General features: G+C 39.6%; 1 protein-coding gene across 6 annotated transcripts in view; it reads left to right on the top strand.

Moving 5' to 3' along the window:
* Window positions 1–26,088, top strand: part of LOC135490687 (neuroglian-like) — an 81,107-nt gene that overhangs the window by 28,298 nt on the left and 26,721 nt on the right. For 3 of the 6 annotated variants that reach the window (XM_064776031.1, XM_064776032.1, XM_064776028.1), the window contains exons 1-2: window positions 721–935; window positions 19,857–19,941. In XM_064776031.1, coding sequence (XP_064632101.1) covers window positions 19,878–19,941 — 64 coding nt within the window. In that variant the 5' untranslated portion in view covers window positions 721–935; window positions 19,857–19,877. Of the gene's footprint in view, window positions 1–720; window positions 936–11,666; window positions 11,688–19,856; window positions 19,942–26,088 lie in introns of those variants that run through there. The other 3 variants (XM_064776033.1, XM_064776029.1, XM_064776030.1) reach the window with 2 other exon arrangements.

Below are 26,088 nucleotides of genomic sequence, written 5' to 3'. Positions count from 1 at the left end.
TTGATCCATTTGTGTACACCCATTGCGAGCTGTCTGTAACAATAATCAATTTTTTGTCTTTTACATGAACCATTTTTAATATGTTTTATCAGAAGTTTGGATTGCCGGCTTTGAGCAAATAAATCGTTATTAGTTTCACCTTTGGGATTCATGTAAGGATGCAATTTATCATCTTTGCTAAGAATGTAAATTTCAGTTCAAAACAAAAACTTCGGTGCACCAACATTTCAAAATTGTTTTGATATCAATTTCATCTCCTTGTTGATGCATGTCTGCAATTGCTGATTACTGCAAGTCCATGTTATCCAATCCCCAATTATTGGAAATATCCCAAATTGTTATTCAGGAAAAAGAAATCAGCAAAAATCCCTTGAATTCCCAGAGTAAACACACACGCTGAGAGATGAAATTGAGAGCAATTGGAAACAATCTCTAACAGGAAAAAAACTTCCTGGTAAGAAGTCTGATGAATTTCTAGAATGTGACTTGACACCTTAGAAAGAAACAAATTAAAAACGGTTAATTTCAAAACACGCAGCCCCAATTATCGCGTGTTAATACGCTTTCATTTCCCTTACATAGCGCTATGACTGTGTACACCGTATATGTAGTGCCAAGCAGCACTCTCCTTACGCTAGCTAGCGGATTGATTTAGCTATTGATTATGCTAGCTCCAGCTAGCTGTACATGAGTCATACCCGACTAGCAGAGAAGCAGCGATCGACGCTAGCTGTCATTGACTCAGAATCCAGCAACGTGCACAGATGACAAGACACAACGAGAGAATTATGTGAAATGTGATCAGTTTCTGTGCGACTTATGGACATATCATTCCTAAAACCTTTGGATTATTAAAATAGAATGTCCAGTTGATACATTCCTGTTTCAGAGTTGGATATAGGATTTATAGGATTATAATATATTTGGGATTCAAGGTAGGTGTCTGTGTGTCTTGACATATGTAATGATGTGTGTCACCTGCAGCTTCATTTCTGCGATACAGATGAAGACTTTCCACGTGTATGTCTACATATGGAAACAGATCCTGTAGTATTTTCTTCATTTGGATTAAAATACTCCAATTGTGGTAAATTGGAAACAAGACGCTCAATGTTCAAATGGTGTGAGTCTTCCTGGATATTCTTCTGGAAAAATCTGATTCCATCATCAGAGAAAATCACATCTTTCACTGATGGAATGTCAGTCGTGTTTGGAAAGAGCTCATACCATTTGCAGTGATCAGCTGTGGTGTCTTTGACAGAAGTTGATGCCACCTGGTCAAAGGATACCCCAATTTGGAGAGCAGAGTTTTTCTAGTGCTCATCTTTTTAACAAATTTTATTCTGGTAGGGTTTGAGTCCGTAAGATATATAAGCCGTTGTCGTCCGCTGTTGGTATTTGGTGACAGCAATTACCAGATCATGTTTTGATTGATGATTTGAAGGAATCACCATCAATAGTTATGAAAACTGTGATTGTGATTTTGAGTTGGACTTGGTCTTGGAGTGATTGGACATCATAGCAAATGCTGTACTAGCCTTGGCTGTTTTTAAAAATGTGACTATATTCATGCAGATATGATAGGAAATATGCAAGACATTTAGTGATGTGTCAACATTGTATGTCGTTGATGTTGACAGCAAGCCAAATAACACATATTTGATGTAAATCTTTGTAAATAATTACCTTGGATACATTAGTTTGATTAGGTCACCAATGTCAGGCAACCTATCATGATATAGCTTTAGCTATTGCTGATAGCATTATTCTTGCTAATGGGTTTGACCTAGATAGTTAGCTCGTGAAATATCATCCTGTCATGACTTCTAGTGATCGAAGTTTGCACAGTGTAGACGATGTCATTGCCAGATACAGTGGAAGTGCATATCACCTGGGTTTGGTTGGTGTCGATTACTATCTGGTGATGCTGACTAGCTTTGTGGCATGGTTTAGAACATGTCAGGTTGCCACCACTAAGTTGTTTTGTTCTATCTTTACTCATGTACATTTCAGTTTTCAAATAATACATGGTTTCAAGCTTTTTGACAACCAATATTTTCACTTCGAACAGTTTATGGGCATATTGCAAATTGTTCTTGTTACTAAATACTCGCCGTGGTTTCAAGTTGGATTCAATAACTTAGCCTATCGGTGTCATACCTACAGTAGTTGTTGGATTTCTGTCTCAAAATACTCACCTGAAACCAAGTTACAGGATTCAGTGGACTTAAGCTGACTTTGCAGTCCTGACCCCCTCGTCTCACATTTCAGGCCAATTAACCAAGCAATGAAGCGAACCTGCAAACTAACTTAAGTAATGAGAGCTCATTTGCTTCAGGAGCTTCTGGGGGACCTCAGGAGGTGTCTTGACATTTTGAGAACTTCTTTGGCTTATTGCCTCAAAAATAATGGATATTGAACATGTTGTAACTGGCTAAATGAGCGGAACTGTTTCCAGAGGTACATTTTAACATGTTTAATTGGCGTTAGTGGCTTTGGAAACCATGTGGGTTCTTCTTTTGAATTCTTCCATCTGGTTTTGCTCTGAGACTTCAGCCGAGACGCCAAGGATTGTTGATGTTGTGCATAAAAGCATCATCGGTGCTTCCATCATCATAGCAAGTTTTAAAAAAAACACCAAAACTCTCTTCTAATGAATTAACCCAGTATTCGCAGCGAAATACAAGTATTTGCTATGTCATTCAGAGGTCACTATGAAGGGAAACCATGAAAGACATAATCCCAATGCCCAAGTTTTCCTCAAATAAAGGGGTGCAAGAACCCGGTAAGTGCCACTTTCGACGAAATGGGTCGAGTTCTTAGTACCATGCCTGCATCATGGCAACGGGTTTGATGTGCGAACCGTTGAGTGAAAGTAACCTGTTTTTCTGGAAATGACCGTAGTGTAGTTGTTGCTGACCAGGTTCTTGGACATACCATTTTGAATATGCTGCCTACTAAACAGGCATGAATCAAGCCGAAGGTCATGATCTCTGCCGTCCACACACCCTTGAACTCGTGGATCCACCCCTGTCACACATGCTGTGCTAGTACACATCTAAACTCAACATTGATCAACATCCCTACAGTGACAATAAATCAGAGACTCGACAATTTCCAATATCATTTCGATTTATTCATCAGCATGGGTGTGTAACCAGGGAGCCAACAGTACCTTATTTCCATAACATGACCAGATTACCAATATTCACACTCAGTGTCTGCTTACAATCGTATATTTCAAGCAGATTATAGAAGTTTTGTGGGAAGCCGAAAAAAAGATACTTGATGTGATGATTATAGGATGTTTTATGACGTCGACACGTGATTGGCTTGCCTGAGGTAACGGGAGACAGATTAGTTTTGGTATTTATGGCTGTAACGTTATTGAGTTTAGAATTCAGGATGGTAAATGAAAGAATGAAAAGTATATGAAGTGTGTTCTGAGGCTCTTTGGTTCGCCATAATGTGACATGTGTAGATGTCAACTCCCACCCCAAACCCCCATTTCTGAGACACTGAGTGACTAAGAGTATCATTTCACCATGTTAGGAGAATTGTCCCTGAAAACTGTCAAACACAGAATCTCTCTAAACTAAAACCTACAGTGTCTGTTACATGAAGAGGTTAGATTAGTGTGAACTGTGATTTCATGCTTGTATCAAATCTTCCTCAGCACTCTGGACCTTAGCAAGAGGCACAACCGCCAGAAGTAAAAATGTTTTGATGTCGGCTTATAAAGTTCACCTGACCTTTATCCTTTTCGTGTTATCAACTTATACTTAAATCATAATATTATGATTTTATTATCGCTAAATTTCGCCTGTCTATCCGCTGCCTCGTTAAGGGTCCACTCTGATTGGACTCCGCCAATGCTTTTGTCACGCTTATGCGCTGATAATCAGCCAGATTCTATTCTGGACAGGTTCATTTCGGTTTGACACGGGAGGAGAAACGATAAGCGCGTCATATTGCTATGTCTCATTTTACACAATATTCATGATTATTAATGAGTTTTCTGTCAAGGTGTTCCAGCCAGGACATAAAAATGCTGACTCAAGTGGTATTATTGAGGAGGGATTGTTGTTTCCGCTTATAAATCCTGTGCTGGACTAATTATTTACTCTTCAGTAGTTGAGGGTTTTGTCTGTCAAACTTGTTTCTGTGAATGACCAATGTCATTTGAGCCGATATCCTTACATTAGGTGTGTTGATATGAGAGCCAGTATGTTCTTGGAGTTTCACAGGAATATCGATATACATCGTCGTTGTCGTCAATTTAACTGAAAATGAAAAAAAAAATCATTTTTATCCTGACCGTTCAAGTCCATGAAGCCCTAGCAAAAAAAATGCCATCTTTCAGAGTTGAATTTTTTCATGAGTTCAATGCCACACAAAGATGCCAAGATGCCAAGCAAAACAGAAACTTTTATATTGAAGTAAAATTTTATTTCTATTTCTTCCTCCTCTGAGCTGCCCTGCCCCTACAGAAGTCTTCTCTGAGAGCAAAAAATTTTTTATTTTTATTTTGAATATCACCGTTGCAATATTCTTATTTGTGTCCCTGTGTCGTGGTTATAGTTCATAATCCACACTCATAAAGGGCAAGAGCACCTGTTATACGCAACTGCTTCCCAATAAATCTAGCCATTATCAATAATTGCTCAAAACCGTTCATAAAATGTAGTCTCGAGCAGGTGAGCACCTGCGGATGCCGCCACGATGTCGGCATGCGTCTCCCGGTTGACTGGAAGTGAAAAAGACTGTCGGCAGGAATCTGCCATTGATTTTATCATACACTTGACAATGAGTGGTGATCACTTCATGTCATTAAGTAATGATAGAGGGGAGATGGTAGGTTGAAACTGCACTCATTAGATTGAACGTTCTCTCAGATTTATAATGCACCTCAATCTTTGCTCCATCTGTGAAAATGGGTGTGCCAAGAAGTTTTTCTGTGACTCTATTGTCATGCCAAAGGACTTGTGCTTTCATAACAGATGTAGTCAATCCATTTGTGTTTCCCTTGGGGGAATTCACACACTCAGCATTTGTAGCTTTCTGGTCCAGAAAATCATTTGGTTAGCTTTCCTGAAAGTAAACCTCATTCTGGCTCTCGTTCATGTGGTGACTTTCTCTCTTGCTTCTAAACCTGAGTCGAGAATCCTTTCAAAATACCAGGGCTCCCGTCCCCCTTCCCAATCCGCTGACTGGTTCTTAAAAGCTACCTCCTTGTGATGAGTGACCGAGCCATTACTCAAAGGCAAACAAAGCAAGGAGAAACAGCCTCCTTATTCAAAGGATCCTTTGGAAAAACATACTCTTTATGTCCAAAGAGCAATGTACAATGATCGAACAAAACATGTTGGGAACAAAACATATCCTGCCCTCTTCTCTAATTAGTCACGTTTCTCCCTCATTCACTCCTACCGGCTTTGATCAGGTTTTATTTACGTTCTGATCTGATGGTTATTGGCAGAAAATCATCAATTAGTGCTAAAAGTGGATGTTTGTGACATGTACCACATGACATCAAGGCGCATTTCTACCCGGTAACTGACATGTTTGATTAAGCTGAAAATGTTAAAGGGAACCTGTGTCCCCTTGATGTTACCTTTAATACAAATGTGGCTGGAGGATAACTCCTGTTTGGAAAAAGAAACAACTGCCAATATCCTTGGGAAAAAACACACCACCGTCTGTTCCTTGTTTCTGTTTCATTTCAGTTTGTAGGTTTACAGATTTCCTATCTGCCAATGACCTGCTTTAGTCTCTCTTGAAGAGATCTTAATCTATAACCAGGCATTTTGGCACTATTTTCATGATACAATTTTCTCAAGCTGGAAACCATGGCACTGGCTGATTAATTAAAGATGGCACTCGATGAGTCCAAAATCAAAGTATATCCTCAGGCTGTAATTAGCGTCAAAGTTCCAATTCCTGGAAGTTGTCTTATCCGTAATTGAATCTTTAGAAATCTTATTTTGCAAAGTCTGAAGCGTCACAAGTCGTAGTCTTGTTGAACCCTCTTGAACTTTTCAACATCTTTGTTAATTTGCTGAAGATTTCTCTAAATACATTTTACAGGTTTTGACACTTTAATAAAATGCGCTTTTTGTCTTACTTAATTTCTTGCAAACTCCAAGTTGTACCAGTTAGCAGAAGGGCACCATTTCACTATTTAAAAAATTGGACTAACAAGAAGAAAAAAGAAAAACTTAACAAAATCGAATTATAAAAAATGTGGTACATCCCAAGAGGATCGTTAAACGTGGCATTTTCAAAAGAGACAGGTGTGAGATTAACGTTAGCGCAAGTCCCGCAGCCTCCCAATGAAAGGACGCCTCATTTAAAATCATTACAACATTGAACAGAGGACTGCCGACCGACCGCCCTATTCATTGCGATGCGTCGACATGTGCGCGGGTTAAATCTTATCCGGAAGGTCAGAGCGGTTTGAATGTGATTCCATTCAGTGTATCTCAATGAGGTAAAAAACATTCAAAAAACCTTTCAAAGTGATCTCAAGTTTCAACCTGCCCAACTCAAGAGGAATATTTTGCACATTTTGCAATCTGGCAGCGTTCAAGGAGTCTGACTTGGTACATTGAACTTACTTGAGTATTGACCTGACTTGTTTATGGCAAAAGCTGATACTGCGGTTTCAAACTCAGAACCTGAGATGAATGTTTTTTGCTTATTATAGCTATTGGTTGACTTCTTGTTGAGTTTAAGTTGTACAAATAATCAATCAACATTTGATTATTCTGAAGCCAGAAAAGCTCACCACTACAAAGTCTATCATTGAGAATTATCAAAATCATAATTAAGTTGCTGATGTTTGTTTTGGTACTTTTGGCTATAAAAGCAGCCGAAGCGATGTTGTTTTATGCAGACGTGGAAGCTGACATTGTGACTGCAGCTTAAGAAAACTTAAAACCCGACGCTGACAACTACATGTACATCCAAATCTGAATGATGTTGTATCGATAAAAAACTTGATGCAAAAAAAGCATTTCATCTTTTTTTGATTGACATGCACTGAAAACACTCCACACTTCCGCATTGTAAGTGTCAGTGGTTCGATATTTTCCCCTTTGTCCATAAAGTGGATCTTTTCACTGAATAGCTGCGGAAACAATAGGAGCATTGAGAACCATTCATGGAGACCCATCACTCAGGATTGTGGATGTGACAATGTGTGATGTGGATGGTGATGCATGGGTTTACTGATGAGGAGGGCTGGGTTGTGCTTGTCACAGTGGTTTGTTGGGTTCGTGTAGGGGAGGATCGCATGTGTAGTAATTTGTCTCTTCGATGACAGTGGATGTTTGTTTGCATCATTGAGCATTTCATCGCCACGACAACTTTTCTCCCATGTGTTCACAATCACCTTTGGGAGTCTTAATTTTGGAGCGTGGTTGCATTGAGGTCATTTGGCAGATGCAAATACTAGAACCAGAAAACCTCGTTTCAAGATCCACTTAGTAACTGTTATCCTGTCAGAATTGAATCCAGGATTTTGTGCAATTCTCAAATCAAAACGACCATAGAATCATCTTTGTGCTCATGGTGTGAATGTTATCAATTCTAATTCTGTTATTTTTCACACATTTCCGTCTCGTGGGAGATTTCAGGAAATTTCATTTATCGAGAATAAATTTAATTTGCAGACCATGTACTGCGATAGTTTTCAATCAATATTAGATGCTTAGCAGTTGTGCACTGGGAGTAGGCCAGATTCGATACAATCATCTGTCTGATCGTTGGTGGATTTGGATTGAACGTGTTTCTTTTTCGAAGCGATATGTTGAACAATTTAAAGTTAACTCATTTCCCAATTGACAGAACAGTAAAAATTCAGAATCTCAAAAATGGGGGTGTCATTTTCTCGAATATTCATGTTGGCCAAAAAACCTTCAAAGGTTCTCAGAAGTTCAGAAGTTCAGAGAGCTCTATTTTAAGGGTGTATACTGTACATTTCTCACTTGTACCGGTTATAGCTGCTTTGTCATCACCAAACAATTGCTCTTTCCTGATTTAGTTGCTGTACCAAAATCTGAGAGGGGCTGTTTAAAACACACCTTTTAGAAGTGCAAATTTCTCTATCCTCTCCACACTTACGGGCTCCCATTCTTCACTGCTTACAGGCTGGTATACTCCACACCATCGGCCTCTCATGGGGAATTTCAGTAAATTCATTTATTAACGTCGAGTTTTCTTACGTGACAACACGCAATGTTTCCCATCTAGTGCCATTGCGAGGCCTGTTGACTGGAGCGCTGAATATTGATAACGTGTCACATCGGATCAGGGCATTATGTGGTAATGATTGTGGAAGAAAGGTTGGTATCATATCATGGTGGCTGAGGTCACAACGAGAGGGGTTAGGGAGAATTGAGATGCAGTTTTGTTTTGGCTTATGATGTATCTATCATCAGAGCTTCAGGCAGGATTGCCATGAGCCAACCAAATGCCTCTTTCTTCATTATTTCCTAATCTAACATCCATTCCAACGATAAATCCAGTTCAGAAATTTTAACCATAATGAAATTGACAGGCCAGTGTGGGCATTGCCAAGGATCTCCTTGGACACCTAATAGAGACTGGTCTTCAAAATCTCTTCACACACTATCAAACTTACGATGTCCTCCCTTTCATTCAGTGACAATTCAATCAATCCATGCCGTGCTGTGTCACCTTCTGTCCAGGGCCAAAATTACCGACATCATCACAAAATCATCAGAAAAGGCTCCAAGGCATGTCCATTCCCAGCATCATGCTACAGAATAAGTCGTGCAATTTATCCTAAATTTGACTCCACAAGATTGATGAATGTCCCTGTGTCTGTCATTAGTGACAAATTAAATCTCTCAGTGTGCTTGTAATTTGCAAACTTGCTAGAATTAGTCTAAATTAACATGAAATCCCACACAGCATAACTTGTCTCAGCAGGTGTGCAACAAAATAGTTAGTGATTCACTCATCCGGATTTGACTCAAAATCGCCCCTTTTACCATCTGAATCATATCGAGTAGTTTTCATAGTTAGGTCATCTGTTCTTTGACATTTCTATTGTGTTTTGATATCAGGATCCAAACACAGCATGACCATGCTTGTCCAAATGAAAGCTTTGATTAAATCTGTCCCTTACTGATATGGCAGTTGCTATTTCGGCTCTTTCTGTTTATGCCATCAAGCTTGTTGAGCTCCTGATTTACAACTCTGATGTCAAATGTCCTTTCTGTTAAATTAGGGTCTTACGCACTGTGATCATGATATTCCTTATAAAAGCTTGAATTAAATCTGTCTCTTGCTGAAATGACACCTGCTGTTTGGCCCTTTCTGTTTGTCTACTGAGATATACAACACTTCCATTAAATGTCAATCTACCAAGTTACAGGATCTCAACTTCAAGTGGTACAAGTCTAAACAAGAGTTAAATTTCACAAAGGTTTCTAGGTTGGTCAACGATATTCCAGGAAACATCTTACTGACTTTTATTTAGATCGAAGGAATTGCACCTCAAAGCCTTGATGGACAAAATATGAAGAGGTATTAAACATGTTAAAGGACGTAAACTGTACAAGCTCGAGCATGTCGGCAGTTTTGCACTGATCTAATGTAGCCCTTCCATGTACGTGCTTGTCATCCAGTATGGTGGCTGCATGTCTTCTATACACTTTTTAGGTGACGTCGTCTTTATAAATTCTTGGTATCATGCGACACGCAGACCTTAAATGGTTAAAAGTACATCTGAATGTCTGAGTTCTGGACAATATCCATCAATTAACATCGGACAGGTAGCCATGTGTCGTCACCCAGGGGAGAGGTATTACTCATGATCATAGCAATAATATATGGAAGACATTACCTCAGTGAGGCATGATGGGATATGCGGCTGGCGGGAGTGCCGGCCGCGCTATTAGCCATGATCGAGATCAGGTTATCAGGTGCTGCGGCGTGATATATCATTGGGCTTATATCGAGAGGTTTTTATTCCATTCATTCTATTATTCACGCTGATTTCTCTCTATCGATACCTGGGGTGACGTTTTTTTGTCCACTTCGGTAATAAGGCCAATATTAATGTTATTATTGCCCACTGCATAGAAATTGACCCCAAGCTCACATTTCATTCAACTGGATGTCATTCTGAAATACGCGGCCATTCAACCTCGGTCCCATGAGTGGTCGCGTTACCGGGGTTCCACTGTAGTTTATTTAAGAGGTCTATCGTCATCATCACCGGCGTTGTAACTCGTCCAGCATCTAGATCTGAGTACAGCTTTCACCAACTACAGCTTCAGGTACAAAAAATTAAGAGAAATAATGAATAAAAAGATGTAGAATACTAAGGATTAAATCTTTCAAAATAAGTGAGCGGAGATTGCCTGCCGATTCTGCGTCCTGTCACATCACCTGCCCTATTATGTTATGAGAGAGAAATTTCAAATGAGATAATTGTCCTAATATGTTGACTGGCTATTGTTGAGTTGCGCCCAACTCACAACTGACATTCGGACAATAAAAATATCTTGGATTGCAGGTTTTATACCCATAACAATAGCTTGCGTGAGACAAAAGTTTAGTGTAATATATTTCATCTCAAGAAGAGTTAAGTTATCTGTGCAATACACACAGAAATATATGTATGTTCTGCGGTCTAATTAATATGAATGATGCTCACAATTGCCCATCAGGATGACATAGGTGGAATATTGTCCTGCTTGTAAGGGGGTATCTTTCTCTCTGTGACCAGTGCTTTCATCAGTTACGTTCAAAAATATCAGAAAGCTTTGTGGAGTAAATAAGCTTATGTACGTGAGGTTTTTCAGATACACGTAAGCATTGGATTCACAAGATTATGTCATTTCTTAAGGTTAGTTGTTTCTTTACTCAATCTTAAAGTCAGCTCCAGCTACATGTATGGAATTGACATTAAATTGTTTTAACTAACAAAGTATGATGGCCAAAAATGGTATGTTGTTACTGTATGACCCCATGCTTGGCCTGGAAGAATGTTGGGAATTTGACTTGTACCCAATAGTTCTCATTGCAGTACGTGACATTGACTGTGCTTGCTCAAGAGGGGTTTGAACTGATGAGCACTGGCTTTTAAAGAATTGTGAGTCGAAAACCTGCACAGTGCATTACTATGATATATCGGCCCGCCATAACTCTGATAAGCTAAAGAGGCTAATAATAAAGCAATCAGATCAGCCATCTCAGCCTCACATTCCTGATTGACACCATCTCAAAATACAGTGCAAGTTGCAGTGGAACCCCCGTAGTGGACATCTCTGTTGGCGGGACATGATTCTCAATTTGGGACAGTGATTTCAGTCGGTAAATTCCCTATAGAATTCAACCTGGGTAGTCATTGCACCTCTCCAATAAGGTTAGCATCCATCAGTCCCAATGTGTGTCCGTATCAGAGAGGTTCCACTATAAGCTATTAAGAACTTGATCATTTTGCAGAAGGTAGCGCACATCAAACTGATTAGGCCAATTTGTCTCTGGTAACTATGTACCCTGTCTAGCATTTGGAGCTCGTTGCCCGCTTTCTGGCTCATCTTGGTCGATGAAGGCAGTGACTGTTCCTTCTTCTCCCATTTCAATTCGGATGCATGGACTATTCCTTGGTATCATTTTCTGCAGAGTAACGGATATTGAGCAGTTTGAAGGTAAACCAGTTTTCCTTGTTCAATCTCATTTCAATTTGTTTGTTTGTAACGTAATTCTAGATTTCGGTGTTTTGCCAATGTCCCAATTATAACCAAAGGAATACCTTTACTTTTACATCATGTTATCTTGATCATTTTTCGTTGCACTTGTATTGTTTCATGTTGACTCCCGTGATCGCATTTTGTTTTTGCTCGTTATCTGATGCATACCATGGATACTTTGGATTGATATGATCCTTTGTACTTTTGAATGTTCTTCTGTTCTACTGTTACGTCTTGACCAGTGACTTCAGACCTGAATGCTTTCAAAGTTGCAAAAAGGTGACCAAGATAGACGATTCCTCATCAGTCAAGCTTTCAGTGAATCCATCTCGCTGATTCCTTTCTTGACATCAGCTAAGCAAAATGTCTGTCTGAGGTGGGTCTATCGATCAGTCTCCTGGTCATCAGTGAAGCAAGCCTTCGGCCAATCTCTCTGAAATGAAAATGTTCTGTCAGTCACCCTTTATACCTCTGTCACTGGTCAGTGGCTGGCCAATTCTTCCCTGCGATGTGGCTGGAAGATACAGCTCTGTCAATCAGTCTCCCATCCCTCACAGCCACCAACCAATATATCAAATCCCCTGATGGTATCACAGATTGCCAACCTTAAGTGGTCAGTTAACAAAACCTTCGTTAGTGGGACCACTCTTGCGAAGATATATTTTGCCTTTTCTGACATTAATGGGATTTCTCCTTGACGTTATCAGAAGGACCTTGTTTGTGTGGCTCTTGGTGTTGCTGTTTTTTTCCACAAGTTATTTGGCCGGCAATTCTTTTCCCATCAATATCCCCCACTACACTTGGTAACACATGAGGTGAAACCACTCCAACCTTGTCCTCACATTGCATTGTCTTGACTCATAGTGTTTTGAATATCAAGTCACGCGCCGCACGTCCTCAACACGCAATAACGAGGACTTAGCATTGAACTTGTTTCAATTGATTAGAAAAACGCTCCTCCTTCACGTTTTGACCCATTGAGCTGCTGATGACTCATCGTTGACGATGGGATGGTGTTATTAGTTGATACGCAGCTTTCATTATAGATGAGATAAGAGCCATCTAGCCACTTTGACAGCATACCTTCCACTTCTTCTGATTTGTTTTGCACAAGTCATCATTCTTTCTTGAAATATTATATGATATTTTTCTGTCCATTGCGGCTAGTTTCAAAAAAGGAACTTATGATGACAAAACAACTTGTGACAGTAGAACAATGTCTCATTGCATGTTCAACGATGGGTAAGCTTTATTCTTTGATGCTGACTCTCAAAGCCATTGACACTTCTTCTCTTGAAGTGCAGTGATAATTGATCTTGTGAAGAAAATTCAAGTTGAAATTTGAAAAATGTAATGCCCTTTTTAAAAGTTTTTTGTCAAACACAAATCTTCATCCTTTGATATGCTAAAACAAGAAGAAGTATCATGAATTAGGCCTCATTACAATAGATCTTGTTACACTCTTCCCCCTTTCAACAACTGGTTTCTTTACCCAAAGCTTTGCTCATGGCTGAGTCATCAGCTGGCAGTCTTTTCTATGTATAAGAATTACTATCGATCCATCCAGAGAAAAAACAATGGCAATTAAGAGCATTTGACATTTTGTACATGCTGCGCTGACACAGCCACAGTATAACAATATTGATAGAACATTGAAAATAGTGTACAAAAACATTAATAGTGACATAAGTAATGTGGTCGTGTAGGGAAATAACATAGTTTGAAATCAGCATTTAAGCGACTGAACTGCCTGGCTGACCAGAGATTTTTGTTGCAGTGACCTGTGATGATGATTGATGCAACAAAATGCTAGCTTGTCTGCGGTGTCAGATATGATAAATATGACAAGTTGCCGGAAAAAGAATTCTTGTTTGCAGGGCGCTCAGGATTCTAATACACATGTACATTATGCGACTAAGTTGCAATGTACACTGTGGAACCTTACTTAACACTTCTCTATTAAGAACAGCCTCTCTACTAGAGCCCCTAGTTTTGGTCCCAAACTTGTCATTTCCATTCAATTTGACCTCTGTTATCAGGACACCTCTATTAACGTGATTAAGGACAGCTTTGGTCAGACCCAAGGTCGCCCCTAATAGAGCAATTCTGCTGTATATCAGACTAAGTTCTATTATACACACCAACCCACTACATTCTTCTCTACAAAATTGTTTCTGTTATCAATTTCCATATAGAATTGCTGTTATCTTAGTGATTGTTACACAGAAATCACACCTTTTCAGAAAATTCATAAATATGTCATTTAATATGAATAATTTGTAGTATTGTGTCGTTGGTTGAATGGGGTGGTTTTGTGTGTGATTGATTGTTTTTGGTCAGAATGGGAAATTAATGGTGTGTTTACTGATCTCACATCAAAATATTTTAGTTAATTGGCATTTCGAGCGGTAATGATGGCTGCCACGCCATTTACTTAACTACCCCACGCCCATATGATCGTAAAAGCAGCTTATTCAGGAAAGCTATTCAGGCCAGGTAGGCTTTCTCTGGAGTTGGTTGCTGTCCTGAGATGTTGGGCTAGCTGTCACCTTGGCGGTTAAAACAACCTGAGATTTGGCAGTAAATGCTTCTGTTTACTGTTAAATCCGCTGTACATTTTGTACACCATGTCACTGATTTTCATGAATATTTTTCTATAACGTGTCTTATTTCACAGCCCAATATGCCACCAAGAACCTGTAATGCTATCTATGTAAATACTATGTGTCCTCACAGAGACAGATATTCCCCCGCTCCATCTCGAGTGGACCGTCAAGTATCTGATGAGCACAGAAGTATGCTTCAATGTAAAGAAACCCATCGCAAATTGTTAAACTGAATGCACATATTTACATCAAGTACGTGTCATGAAATGATGATATACAGAATAAAATAGTTGTCGCTTTTTGTGTGTATTTGTAGATGCGAAGAATTCCGGAGATATTTTTGCTGAGGGGTGAGACGTGCATCAATATTTAATGGTGCATTAACGTTTTGGTTTCAACCCAAGGTAAATTGGAACCCGGCCGTTACAAGCAGCAGGAATCTATGTTTCTCCAGCCTTATTTTGTCTTCCATTGCATCAAGAACCTGCACTCAGAGACGGCCTACTTTGAACTGCATAGGAGCTGTGACCTTTAAAGGTCATATCCATGATGTAATCAACCCCCCTATTATCGGTGCTTTTCAAAAGTATTAAAAAATCCCCTGATTCTATGAATGCCTTATTGATATACCATTTCCAAAATTGCAGTAGCTTTTGTAGGGTAATTCTGCCCTCGGTGTCTATGGCAGCTCATAATACAATATTCAACTAAACGACGAAGAAAATATCTCCTTAACCATGTCATTCGGTGTGCATTGATCCCCTCCATAATCGTTGCATTTCGAAGGATCGACGAATTGCCAAACGCTATTCATGTCCTGTCAATTACACATTCCCCAAATTGCTGCCAAAGCATTATGAGGTAAATCTCTGACTCAATATTGGAGGTGTCTAGTAACACCTACTGACACCACATTTGCCGGTTCATGCCCATTTCGCCTTGTCTTTTTTCGCCTTTTCCCATTTTGCCTTTAAAAAATATACATTTCGCCTTCTCCTATTTCGCCTTTTCCAATTTTGCCTCTTCCCAATCCGCCTTATTCTATCTCGCCTTTGTCTTTTTTCGCCTTTTCATTTTTCGCCTTATGCTATTTTGCCTCTGTTTTATCTTGCCTTATCACAAGTTGCCTTATCCATTCTTGCCTTCGTCTCAGTTTGCCATTGTCTTAATCTGCCTTCTCCTATTTCACCTTGTCCTAATTTACCTTTGTCCTAATTCGCCTTCATCCTATCTCGCCTTTACCCGCCCCGCCTTTGTATTATTTCGCCTTCTTCCCATTTCGCCTTCTTCCTACTTTGCAACAAACCTGGTGTCTTTACCCATGTTTGTTGAGTCAATCTTTCATGTGAAAGTGTCTTCAACAGTGTTGAAGGGCTTGTAAGGTCCATTCGGGGGTACCCGCAACCAAAACCCGGTGGACATTGCCAAAATTACAAGTGTAGATAACTTCTCAGCCATTATAGTCATATTACATTACATACCATATTACAGAAGACTTTTGTCTCTTTTACCCACAACAGGTGTCCCAAGTGGTGAGGGGGGTTTACTATCAGATCCATAGAATAGCAAAGATCAGACGATACCTGGACAATACCACCTGTGCCAGAGTAATAAATGCGCTAATAACATCTCGCCTGGATTTCCAAAACGGTCTTTTGCTCGGATTACCGGGCTGTGAAATCCAGCGCCTTCAAAAAGCACAAAATGCTAGTGCTCGCCTCTTAACCAGGTCCAAAAAGAGAGAGCACATAACCCCTATTTTAAAATCTCTTCATTGGTTGCCGGTGACATCACGTATCGACTACAAAGTTCTTCTCACAACCCACAAGGTCATCCATCATGAGGAGAGCCCACAGTATATGAAGGAACTTCTCAGTCTCCGTGCGCCCGGCCGCAGACTTCGGTCCTCGGATGACCCTTGGCTCCTTGCCATCCCACGTTCAAATGGGGTCTTCGGGGATCGATCTCTGTGTGTCCGGGCCGCGGGGCTGTGGAACGCCCTTCCAAGCTGGTTACGTGATGTCACTGTGCTAAACACTTTTAAGAGTAAACTCAAAACTCATCTTTTTATCCTAACATATTCAGAGTAGGCCATACATGTTTTAAATATTGATATTTTCCGGATGTTTTTAAACTGTTTTTTATCCTCATGAAATCACCACTTTTAATGTACTCATTTAATATTATGTACAGTGCTTAGAAAATGTATGCACCATTATTTTAGCACTTTAAATCAAATAAATTATTATTATTATTATTATGTTTTACCCATGTTTGTGGGGCCAATCTTTCATATAAGAGTGTTTCCACGAATTATGTTTTGGTACCCTACCCAAGGCTGTTGCTTATTTACCAATATTTTCAAATCTTCATAACTTCTGAACCATCTACATGTAAGCTTACATGTATCTCCAAAACCAACTTTTGGATTGATAAAAGGCGAGGTGAGATATGGCGAAACGGGAGAAGGCAAAATGGGAAGAAGGCGAATTGACATAAAGGTCAATCAAGAAAAGGCAAGATGAGATAAGGCAGGATGGAACCAAGGCAGAATAGGACAAAGGCGAAATAAGAAAAGGCAAACTAGGATGAGGCAAGATGAGAGGAAGGCGAGTTAGGAAGAAGGCCAATTGGAACAAAGGCGAGATAAGACGATGGCGAAATCGTAGAAGGCGAATTGAGAAAAGGCAAGTTAGGAGAAGGCTAAATGGGAGAAGGCAAAATTGGATAAGGCGAATAAGGTTAAGGCGGAATGGGCAGATACCCATTTGCCAAAACAGCAAGGAAAATAGTCGTATATTCACTGGAGCAATAAAACCTCTCTATATCCATGGTTACAGCGATATCCGTGACTAACTTGCGCTGACACGAATGCAAATTATTCTAGCGGTAACTCCTCTTGTGTCGGCGCTTCTTATCGCCTACTCAGCAGCATTGCAGTCATGAACCTTTTCAGCTGCTGACATCTTCTTGTTAGCAAAAGCAGAAGATGTTTTGAAGAAGGACCGGGGTGTTGATGACCATTGTTGATGTTGCTGGTGGTGATAAAACCAATACTCGCTGTGGCAATAGCATCCATATAGGTTAATAAAACATCATTAGATTCTCACTGAGGGTGCAAAATGTTGTACTTATGCCTACAAATAAGGCAATCAACCTTTAATCAACCTTTCCTTTCATGAAAGATAGAATGGTGAAGTTATGTGTAAAAAGGCCATGGCCATAATACTCTGGTACCAAGGTTGCCAGGGATGGGTCAGGCAAGCTGAAGTAATGGTGTTTAGTTAATGGTAGTTATTGTCATCAATTACCAAATTGACCATTTGTTGCTGTATGTCATGACTGATTCTGCTATAGCCGTTTACCATTGTAGCTTTGCTGCTTACCAGACTTGGTGGCCATTAACAATTGGAGTAGAATTTTTGAACGGCAAATGATTTTCAGTTTTCAAAAATTGAATCCTTGGAATTAGCCTTATCATGAGCATGCTTTAAGTGGAAAAAGGCATTTGGGACTGTAGTCAGTAATGGCTCAGATTCATCCAAAGAAGAACTAAAACAGGGAGCAAAGAGAATTTGATTCAAAGCTTCACCACAAGAAAATTGCCAAGGGGTCTGCAACATGCATCAGTTGACAATAAACACAGCAGTTTTCACCCTCAGCTGTCGCAGTCATCCAGTCTTATTGCAAATTCTTTCCTACAACTCTCAGCATTTCTTATTTAATGCAAAATGTAATAAAATTGTCAGCATCCGATCTCGGTGATATTGGATTACCTGCGATATTGCTCTTATCCGCAGACAAAGTACTCAAATTGTACTCGATGATTTTCGATCCAATGGCGTTGGAGTCTGGTGTCCTCAGCAGGCTACGCCTGTCTGGTGTGGCGTTTGAATCATGAATAATGTCTGTTCGTATTACTCAGTTCTCCATGTAAGCAATATCATGAATACCATGAACCCCCGTCAACAGACGCGATTGCTTTTTGTGGTGTTGCTGATAGGGCCAACACCTAGCTGATTCTTTGACAGCTTTCTTCTTCTTTCATTCCATTAGGAAGGTTTCTGAAGAGGTTCTTTCCAAACAAGGTTGTTGGTCTTCAGACAAGGCCACAGTATAGGGCATTACTACCAAAATAATGGCACGACCCAGTTGCAAAATCTTGTTACCAACACTCTCATCATATGCTTTCTGGTTCTGGATTACATGCATGCTCTTATTCCATAGACAGACTTCTCAACAATTTTCCAAGGAATTCCAGATCGAGGGTCACGCCTGTCTACTGTGGAGTTAGAGTCATGAATAACGTCTGTTCGCATAACTCAGGTCTCTATGAAGGGGATACTCACCAGTCACAAGACGAGATTGCTGTTTGCACTGTTGCTGATGAGGCCAACACCCCTGTTCTTGGAAAATTCCTACGGTAGGATTTGTTATAAACGAAGAGGACTCTAGCTCTCTTGGTTTGGATGATGAGAGCTTTAATGAGTTTAGTGCACAATTTTGTGGAAAGGTTTTGTTTTTGGAAGCATTTCTGTGTTGCCTTGGTTGCAAGTTTTCTCACCGTCTGCTCATGTTGATTTGTAAATGTTTCGGATGGAAGCACTGTCGTGGAAATGTTCATCAGCATATAAGTCATTCTCCACTATCTCTGTTTCTGATTTCATGTATAATGGCTCACTCTTTGTGGAATGATACGTTCAGCAATTGCATCACCAGTGCTACTTGCTCTGTATGTAGCGTGAGATTATGACACTAGCCATTAACAAGTTCTGTATCATATGTATTATTTAAGTTTCCTTGTATAATGACCATCATTCAGCTCAAAGGATGGCCATTTTGAAAACATTAGCCATATCACCAATCACTCTCTTGCATAAACTGAACATATCTATCAACAATATGAAGTGTATTTCACTTCAGTGAATGATAGCTTCATCTCAAGCCTATAGCTTTCATGTTCATTGAACTGAGCCGCACCCATCAATCCACCCTTCATATAAAAACTTTATTTGAAGATAAAACGTGATAATAATGTAATCTCTGCCATTATAGGCTGTACTGCCATACGGAAGTATACACTACACATAAGCCAGGTTCAAAGCATTGTTATCATCTCATCTTCTTCCCGACACAAAAATCAATACTGGTGTTGTCAGGATGGAAAAATATGAATTGGGTATGGCATGGTTCAGACAGGGTTGCCTGATGGATAACTTGAGGTCTATTAGGGATGGTCTAAGAACAGATAGTTTTAAGATGTTGATTGTCGGAGGTATATGTATATGACCCTAGCGTTTATCATTTTCATATACCAATATAGGAGGAACCCATGGAGGAAGTCAGCAACTTACTTCTTCCTATTTATTGGGAATAAGTCTGACTTGATGGTTGGGAAGTCACGATTCCATGACTCCATATGGGAATGGAGGGGGGAGGGTTGGCATTATGCTTTATCTCATTTGGCCATGACGTTTTCTTTCAACAATATCTAAAAGATTCTCTTGTCTTCTCATTACAGGAGTAGTGTACAGCATCAACCATGTTACCATCAATACGAAAGACACTCAGCATTTTCATGTGCATATGGTGCTCAGCGTTAGCAGGTGAGTCAGCTGAGAATTTTTCTAGGTGTATACAACACAATGTTACTAAATCTGAATATGTTTTATAGAGAATGAAGTAACCATATTTATTTCATATCACAGGTTGCAGGAGCAGAGATGGACGTCACCAAAAATGTGTTTTTGACCATGATTTTGACCGAAAAATTTCAAATTGTGTCATTTTGTCCTATTTCGATTTAGAAATTTTTTTATCTTCAGTTCAATTTTTTCATCGTCAGTTAAAAAAAAAAAATTTCACAAAAATTTTCAAGGTCAAAAAAGTTTTGGGACTGATGATGTTGCTTCATTTTGAGTAGAAAAAAAAAACAGTGAAAAAAATATTTGGACTTTGATTTCCATGGCCGGTGATACACCATCAATGCTAGCAAACAGAACACTTGGTTCTTTTAGATGAACGAATAGCCAAATTTGCTAATTGATTCTCTCTGCAACAAAAATTCAAAGGATGTTATCAACGATTATTCACCGATTTGCTCAAACAGCTGTTTAATGACCTTAGGACTATGGGTAATATATCTCGGGAGGTCGCATAATTAGCGAATGTTTTGATTGGGCGAAAACAGTTAATCATCATTCAATTATTCATCGTGTCAACATCCTGTGTCTTTGTTAAGAATTTGATTAATTTGGTAATGGTCAGTAGAAACTGCGGATTTGTTTTCTTAACACACAGAATGGGGAAATGATTAACCAAGTGTCAATTGGTAGATTTCCTATCAAAACATTCAAAACATTAATCACTGTCAAAATTCCTCGGCATGGGCTCGCCTTTGTTTTTGTTTTGGCCTACGTTTTAGGTCCACTATCACAGTGTTGGATATCAGTTCTTTAAGCCCCAGTATTGTTGATTCCAATTATAATTCTTCCCTTCCATCACTAAAATGAAAATGAATATGTAATTGGTTTGCAGTTATGCATAAATGATGAGCTACACTCATTATATTAAGTGTGTATTGAAAATGGTCTTTTAAGGAAAACCTTTACCATAATGAATTGTTGAACTTGTGTTAGAAGTGGGCTTGAAAAACTGAATTGAGTTTGGTTGTCATAAAGGTGGTGCAAATGACATTTGTAAACTAGACACCATTTCCAAGCTGAATGAACTTGTATTGTAAAAGTGTTAATGATGGAGAGTTTTGCAGCGGTTACAAAGTTCTGGGTTTGAATTTCGAAGTTAGATTTCCCAATTCATACAATTGTGAGTTTCTGCTTCCCGGTATTGACCGGCGAGTACGGCTTATAAGTAGCTTATGATGTCAGCAAGCTTTCGAGAGTTACCCAGGCCCTACTTGATTAAAGTCTGGCTTAGGATGAAAAACTTAAATTTTAGCTTCACAGCAGATGTGGAAATTTGCCAACTTTCAACATTTCACGCTTTTACAGTTAGTTGTCAATAATTGATTGATAATGTATTCCTTGTTGACTTCCTCTAACAACAAACAGCATCAACCATTTCCTTCCTCACAAGTCCATTACTATAACGGAAGGAAGGAAGGAATCTGTCCACTTCTTATTGAATTAAGTAATAGAATCAGTGCTGCACTAACACCGATGATGCTGGTCGAAGATGGTGTTAGTTGGTACCTCACTCTGGTAAAGCTGACACCAGTGATGCTGGTGGAATTCAGTGTTAGTTGGTGCTACATTAAGTATACCTGATGTTCACATCATGAGCCAAACAACTTAACTATACATCTACTAAGACCACATTGCCCCTGAAACTACTTCTGAACATAGAAAATCAGAATGATTTTCCTACTGATTCGGTCTGACACCTTTGTATTAAGTATCTCCTCCTCAATAGCCTTCCTGCCAGAATGGATTCCGTTGATATATTATTGGCAGCCTTGCCAAACGGTCCATTACGGAAGAACCTCTAGGAGTAAAGCTTGGATTGTATTACCCAAGATGGCCAACTCTCATCAAATATTCAGAGCAGAAATGGTGCAAGATGATCTGACTAATGACGACTGGCGTCCAGCATATGAAACACCTTGGGACAGGTCGTTACAAGTGTTGGCCAGAACGGCGTGAAAATGAGCATAGTTAGGAGCTTCCGCACAATTGACCTTGTGCACTTTTTGAGTCATTATCTCCTCTCATCGCGCAATTAGTGGGAAACAAAAAACTTAAGTGACCATGTCAGTTAAGGTTGGCTTCCATTGCTTTCTTTCACTGTGCTGAGTAACTGAGTCCCATTGGGGGCGAGTATGGAATATGCTGTTGGAAAAGTCTTGGTCAGCTGTTATACACCTCAATTGACGTAGGGTAACTTCTTAGTGTAGCCCACCCCACTTGTTGTTTCATTTGACTAGATAACGCTGTGTTGGCTGAATTCCCCAAACCATAAGTCAGTTGAGATTTAACTCAAGATGTTTCCGCAGTACTGAGGTTTAGAGTGAATTCTCTTTGGAAACAAAATATCCAGTTGAACCATAATGATGCTGCTAATAGCTTAATGATTACTGCTGGTGTCTTGCATGCTATGATAGTTGAAGGTCAGAATGGTAACCTATCGGTACATTGCGTGGTCTGGGTTCGGATGTCTATGGAATTGAAGCTATTCTCTAGTCCGCTCTTTTTCCAAGTTGTTGGCAATGGTTAAGAAGATTGAAATGAGAAAAAGGTTTGATATTACCCAGGTCCAGACTGCAGCTATACTGACCCAAGGGCAGACAGATGATTACCACAATTGCCAGCCTGCTGTCCCATCTCACCTCAACTCTTGCCACTACCAGGAATTTGCCTAATGAATAAAACATGTCATTCCGCCATCGTCTTGGCTTCTCTCCATCCTTATTGATGACCTGGCCGAGCAGCGGATTAACACTTTCAAAATAGACGCCGATACTCTAAGTCTGACAAGCTGAAATTGGTTTATAGCATTAGGACTTACAGACAACTTGACGGTATTGATGCATTAGTCGATTTGATGCATTTTTCTTTCATTATGGCATGAGTGTCAGTTGTAATCTTACCAAGCACCAACCAAGCTCTCCTGTACATCTATGTGTATAAAAGGTTTGGCTTTTATGTCACTCTAAGGTTGATATAGACACCAGATCTTTAGTCTTCCTTGAGTCATTCACTTCAGGTCACCTTGGCGAAATCTCAAGAACCCTGATGGTTGGACCAAAGTGTTTCCATGGCAACGGGATATCTGTGGGACCTCGTGGGAGTTTTGAACACCTGATGGTGATTTATTTACGTATATGTTTGGCCATCACTAGTGAGAAGACAATCAGCGAATTGACGAATGTGCCTCTCACTTAAAGCTCTGTACACACTGACAACATTTTGGGAAACATGTTGGCCAACATGTTGTCCAGGTGCGATGTTATCGAAAATTTTGCCCTGTATACACATGACAACATTCGACAACATGTTGGGCAACTTGTTGTCGAATGTTTCCGAGAAATGAGGATTTTTGAGGGAAATTCATAAACAATGGAAGATTCCAAGAGAAGAAGATGTATTGTCGGTGGCTCTGCCATAATTTTACGTATCCTGATTGAAAGACGGCGAAGAAGACGTAAAGATGAGAAAAGAGTGTGGACAAGACCATGGATTTATATGAGACACCAGCATGGGGCAAATTTTGTAGCTATTTCTAGAATAGCAGCTTTCTTTTTGTTCTTGTCTTTATATTCCCTGGATGTTACATCCCATAAACAGGCACAACTTTCTCATACTGCAATAAGTTGTTCAACTTCACTCAGTAACCATTCCTTGCTTGAGGCTGCCATTTTGACTACATCACATGGCTTAAGGTAGATCATGTGATTTGTGGCCTATTTCTGATTGGATAAAACTCGACAACATCATTAGCATCTCGGCAACAAAATTGATTTTGTATTATTTCGACAACATTTGAGCAACATTTGGCCAACATGTTACCGAATGTTTCCGAACTGTACACACTGCCAACATTTTCGATAACATCGCACCTGGACAACATGTTGGCCAACATGTTGTCCAGGTGCGATGTTATCGAAAATTTGGCCCTGTATACACATGACAACATTCGACAACATGTTGGGCAACTTGTTGTCGAATGTTTCCGAGAAATGAGGATTTTTGAGGGAATGTTTTTGAGGGAAATTCATAAACAATGGAAGATTCCAAGAGAAGAAGATGTATTGTCGGTGGCTCTGCCATAATTTTACGTATCCTGATTGAAAGACGGCGAAGAAGACGTAAAGATGAGAAAAGAGTGTGGACAAGACCATGGATTTATATGAGACACCAGCATGGGGCAAATTTTGTAGCTATTTCTAGAATAGCAGCTTTCTTTTTGTTCTTGTTCTTTATATTCCCTGGATGTTACATCCCATAAACAGGCACAACTTTCCCATACTGCAATAAGTTGTTCAACTTCACTCAGTAACCATTCCTTGCTTGAGGCTGCCATTTTGACTACATCACATGGCTTAAGGTAGATCATGTGATTTGTGGCCTATTTCTGATTGGATAAAACTCGACAACATCATTAGCATCTCGGCAACAAAATTGATTTTGTATTATTTCGACAACATTTGAGCAACATTTGGCCAACATGTTACCGAATGTTTCCGAATGTTTCCGAACTGTACACACTGCCAACATTTTCGATAACATCGCACCTGGACAACATGTTGGCCAACATGTTTCCCAAAATGTTGTCAGTGTGTACAGAGCTTAAGGGAAAGTGATTGGTCGAAGTTAAAATAAGGTCATGAGGGGTTATGGTCTTTGGTGTAGTGTTCCCTCACTGCTTCATTGTCAAAACGTGGTGAGTGCAGTTCCACCTCGGGAATTTGTGATCTTTTCAAGTCACTTGACTTCAGTGGCGATCGCATGCAACAAAAATCATTTGTTTTTGGCAGTCATCGCCTTGCCTGTGACAGGAATCGCTGGTGAGCGAAGTTTTTATCAGGGGCGCTTGAGAGAAATCAACCTGAAACTGTAATATTGGCTGTCATGGAAAGTGACATATGTCAGCAATGCAGATATCACACACATGACACCTTATCACTTGATGAAATAGATTTAATTTATCAAAAAATGATTTTCCTAACCACTATTGACAGAGTAATGATGTGGTAGCACACAGGGGACGTCAATTTCAAAGTCAGATCTGCCGATTCTGTCAATAGTGTACGTTCTGATCTTGAAATGTATGGATTTTTTGTTGACACCCAGTATTAATGTCTGTATGATCACCTTGTGATCGAAAAATGTGGTCGATTCTGTCAGCGATCTGTGCTTATATGACATATAATTGAGCACATTTTAAAGCATTTGACTTTTCATGGTGTTTGCTTTGTATATATTGATCATAAGACTATCAAAACCTTTTCAAATCAAACGTCAGAGGCTTTAGCTATTTTGGGTGTGGTTCCGAATTCCTAAAAGTCATTCTGAAAAGGTCAGTGGATAATGAAAGTAAGAATGAGTAGGCCAGGTTTTCTGAAGAACTTGTTCCATGGTGGATTACTTGCATGGGTTAATTGCATTGGGACATTACAAACTTCCATCAGCAGTCTACCGTTGTTTATCTGTAGCCATTGATGACAAATGGCCTGCTCATCAACAAATCCCGCTGCATCCTATTGTCAGTCATGAGGGGGCTGTTAAAAGTTTGCAGTGCAACATCACTTTCTATAAATCATAGTATATTGGACAGAGAGATCTTAGACGTAATCCAAATGCGAAGCAAAGGAGACTATAAGTTCTTGGCTGGTTGGTTTTGGGGGTTTTGGGGTGGTTTTCTCCAGTGCACCCATCTCTTCAAATCAGCATTTCTTTCTGCATGCTGTATCCCATTGACCCGATCTATTTATACCTCAAATGCATCATATTTTCACATTTGATTGACAAGTTCATAATGCCATTTATGGATGAGAATATTTTGTTTCAGGTGTCACATTTATCATGCATCTTGCCTTTTGTGATATACTTTAAACCCGAAAATATTCATTGCCTTTTATTTTCACGTCTACAGGTATTTGCAAAGATACCTGGCTGTGAAAAGAGAATCTTAGTGCAATTACTGTTACGTTGTTCGAAACGCTATATTAAAAGTACGCAAAAGTTTCAATTTCACAAAAAAGTGAAATAAATTGGCCGCGAATATATTAGGGTTTA

Source organism: Lineus longissimus, chromosome 7, assembly GCF_910592395.1.
Source record: "Lineus longissimus chromosome 7, tnLinLong1.2, whole genome shotgun sequence".
Lineage (NCBI taxonomy): Eukaryota > Metazoa > Nemertea > Pilidiophora > Heteronemertea > Lineidae > Lineus > Lineus longissimus.
This window is presented reverse-complemented; position numbering and strand designations above follow the sequence as displayed.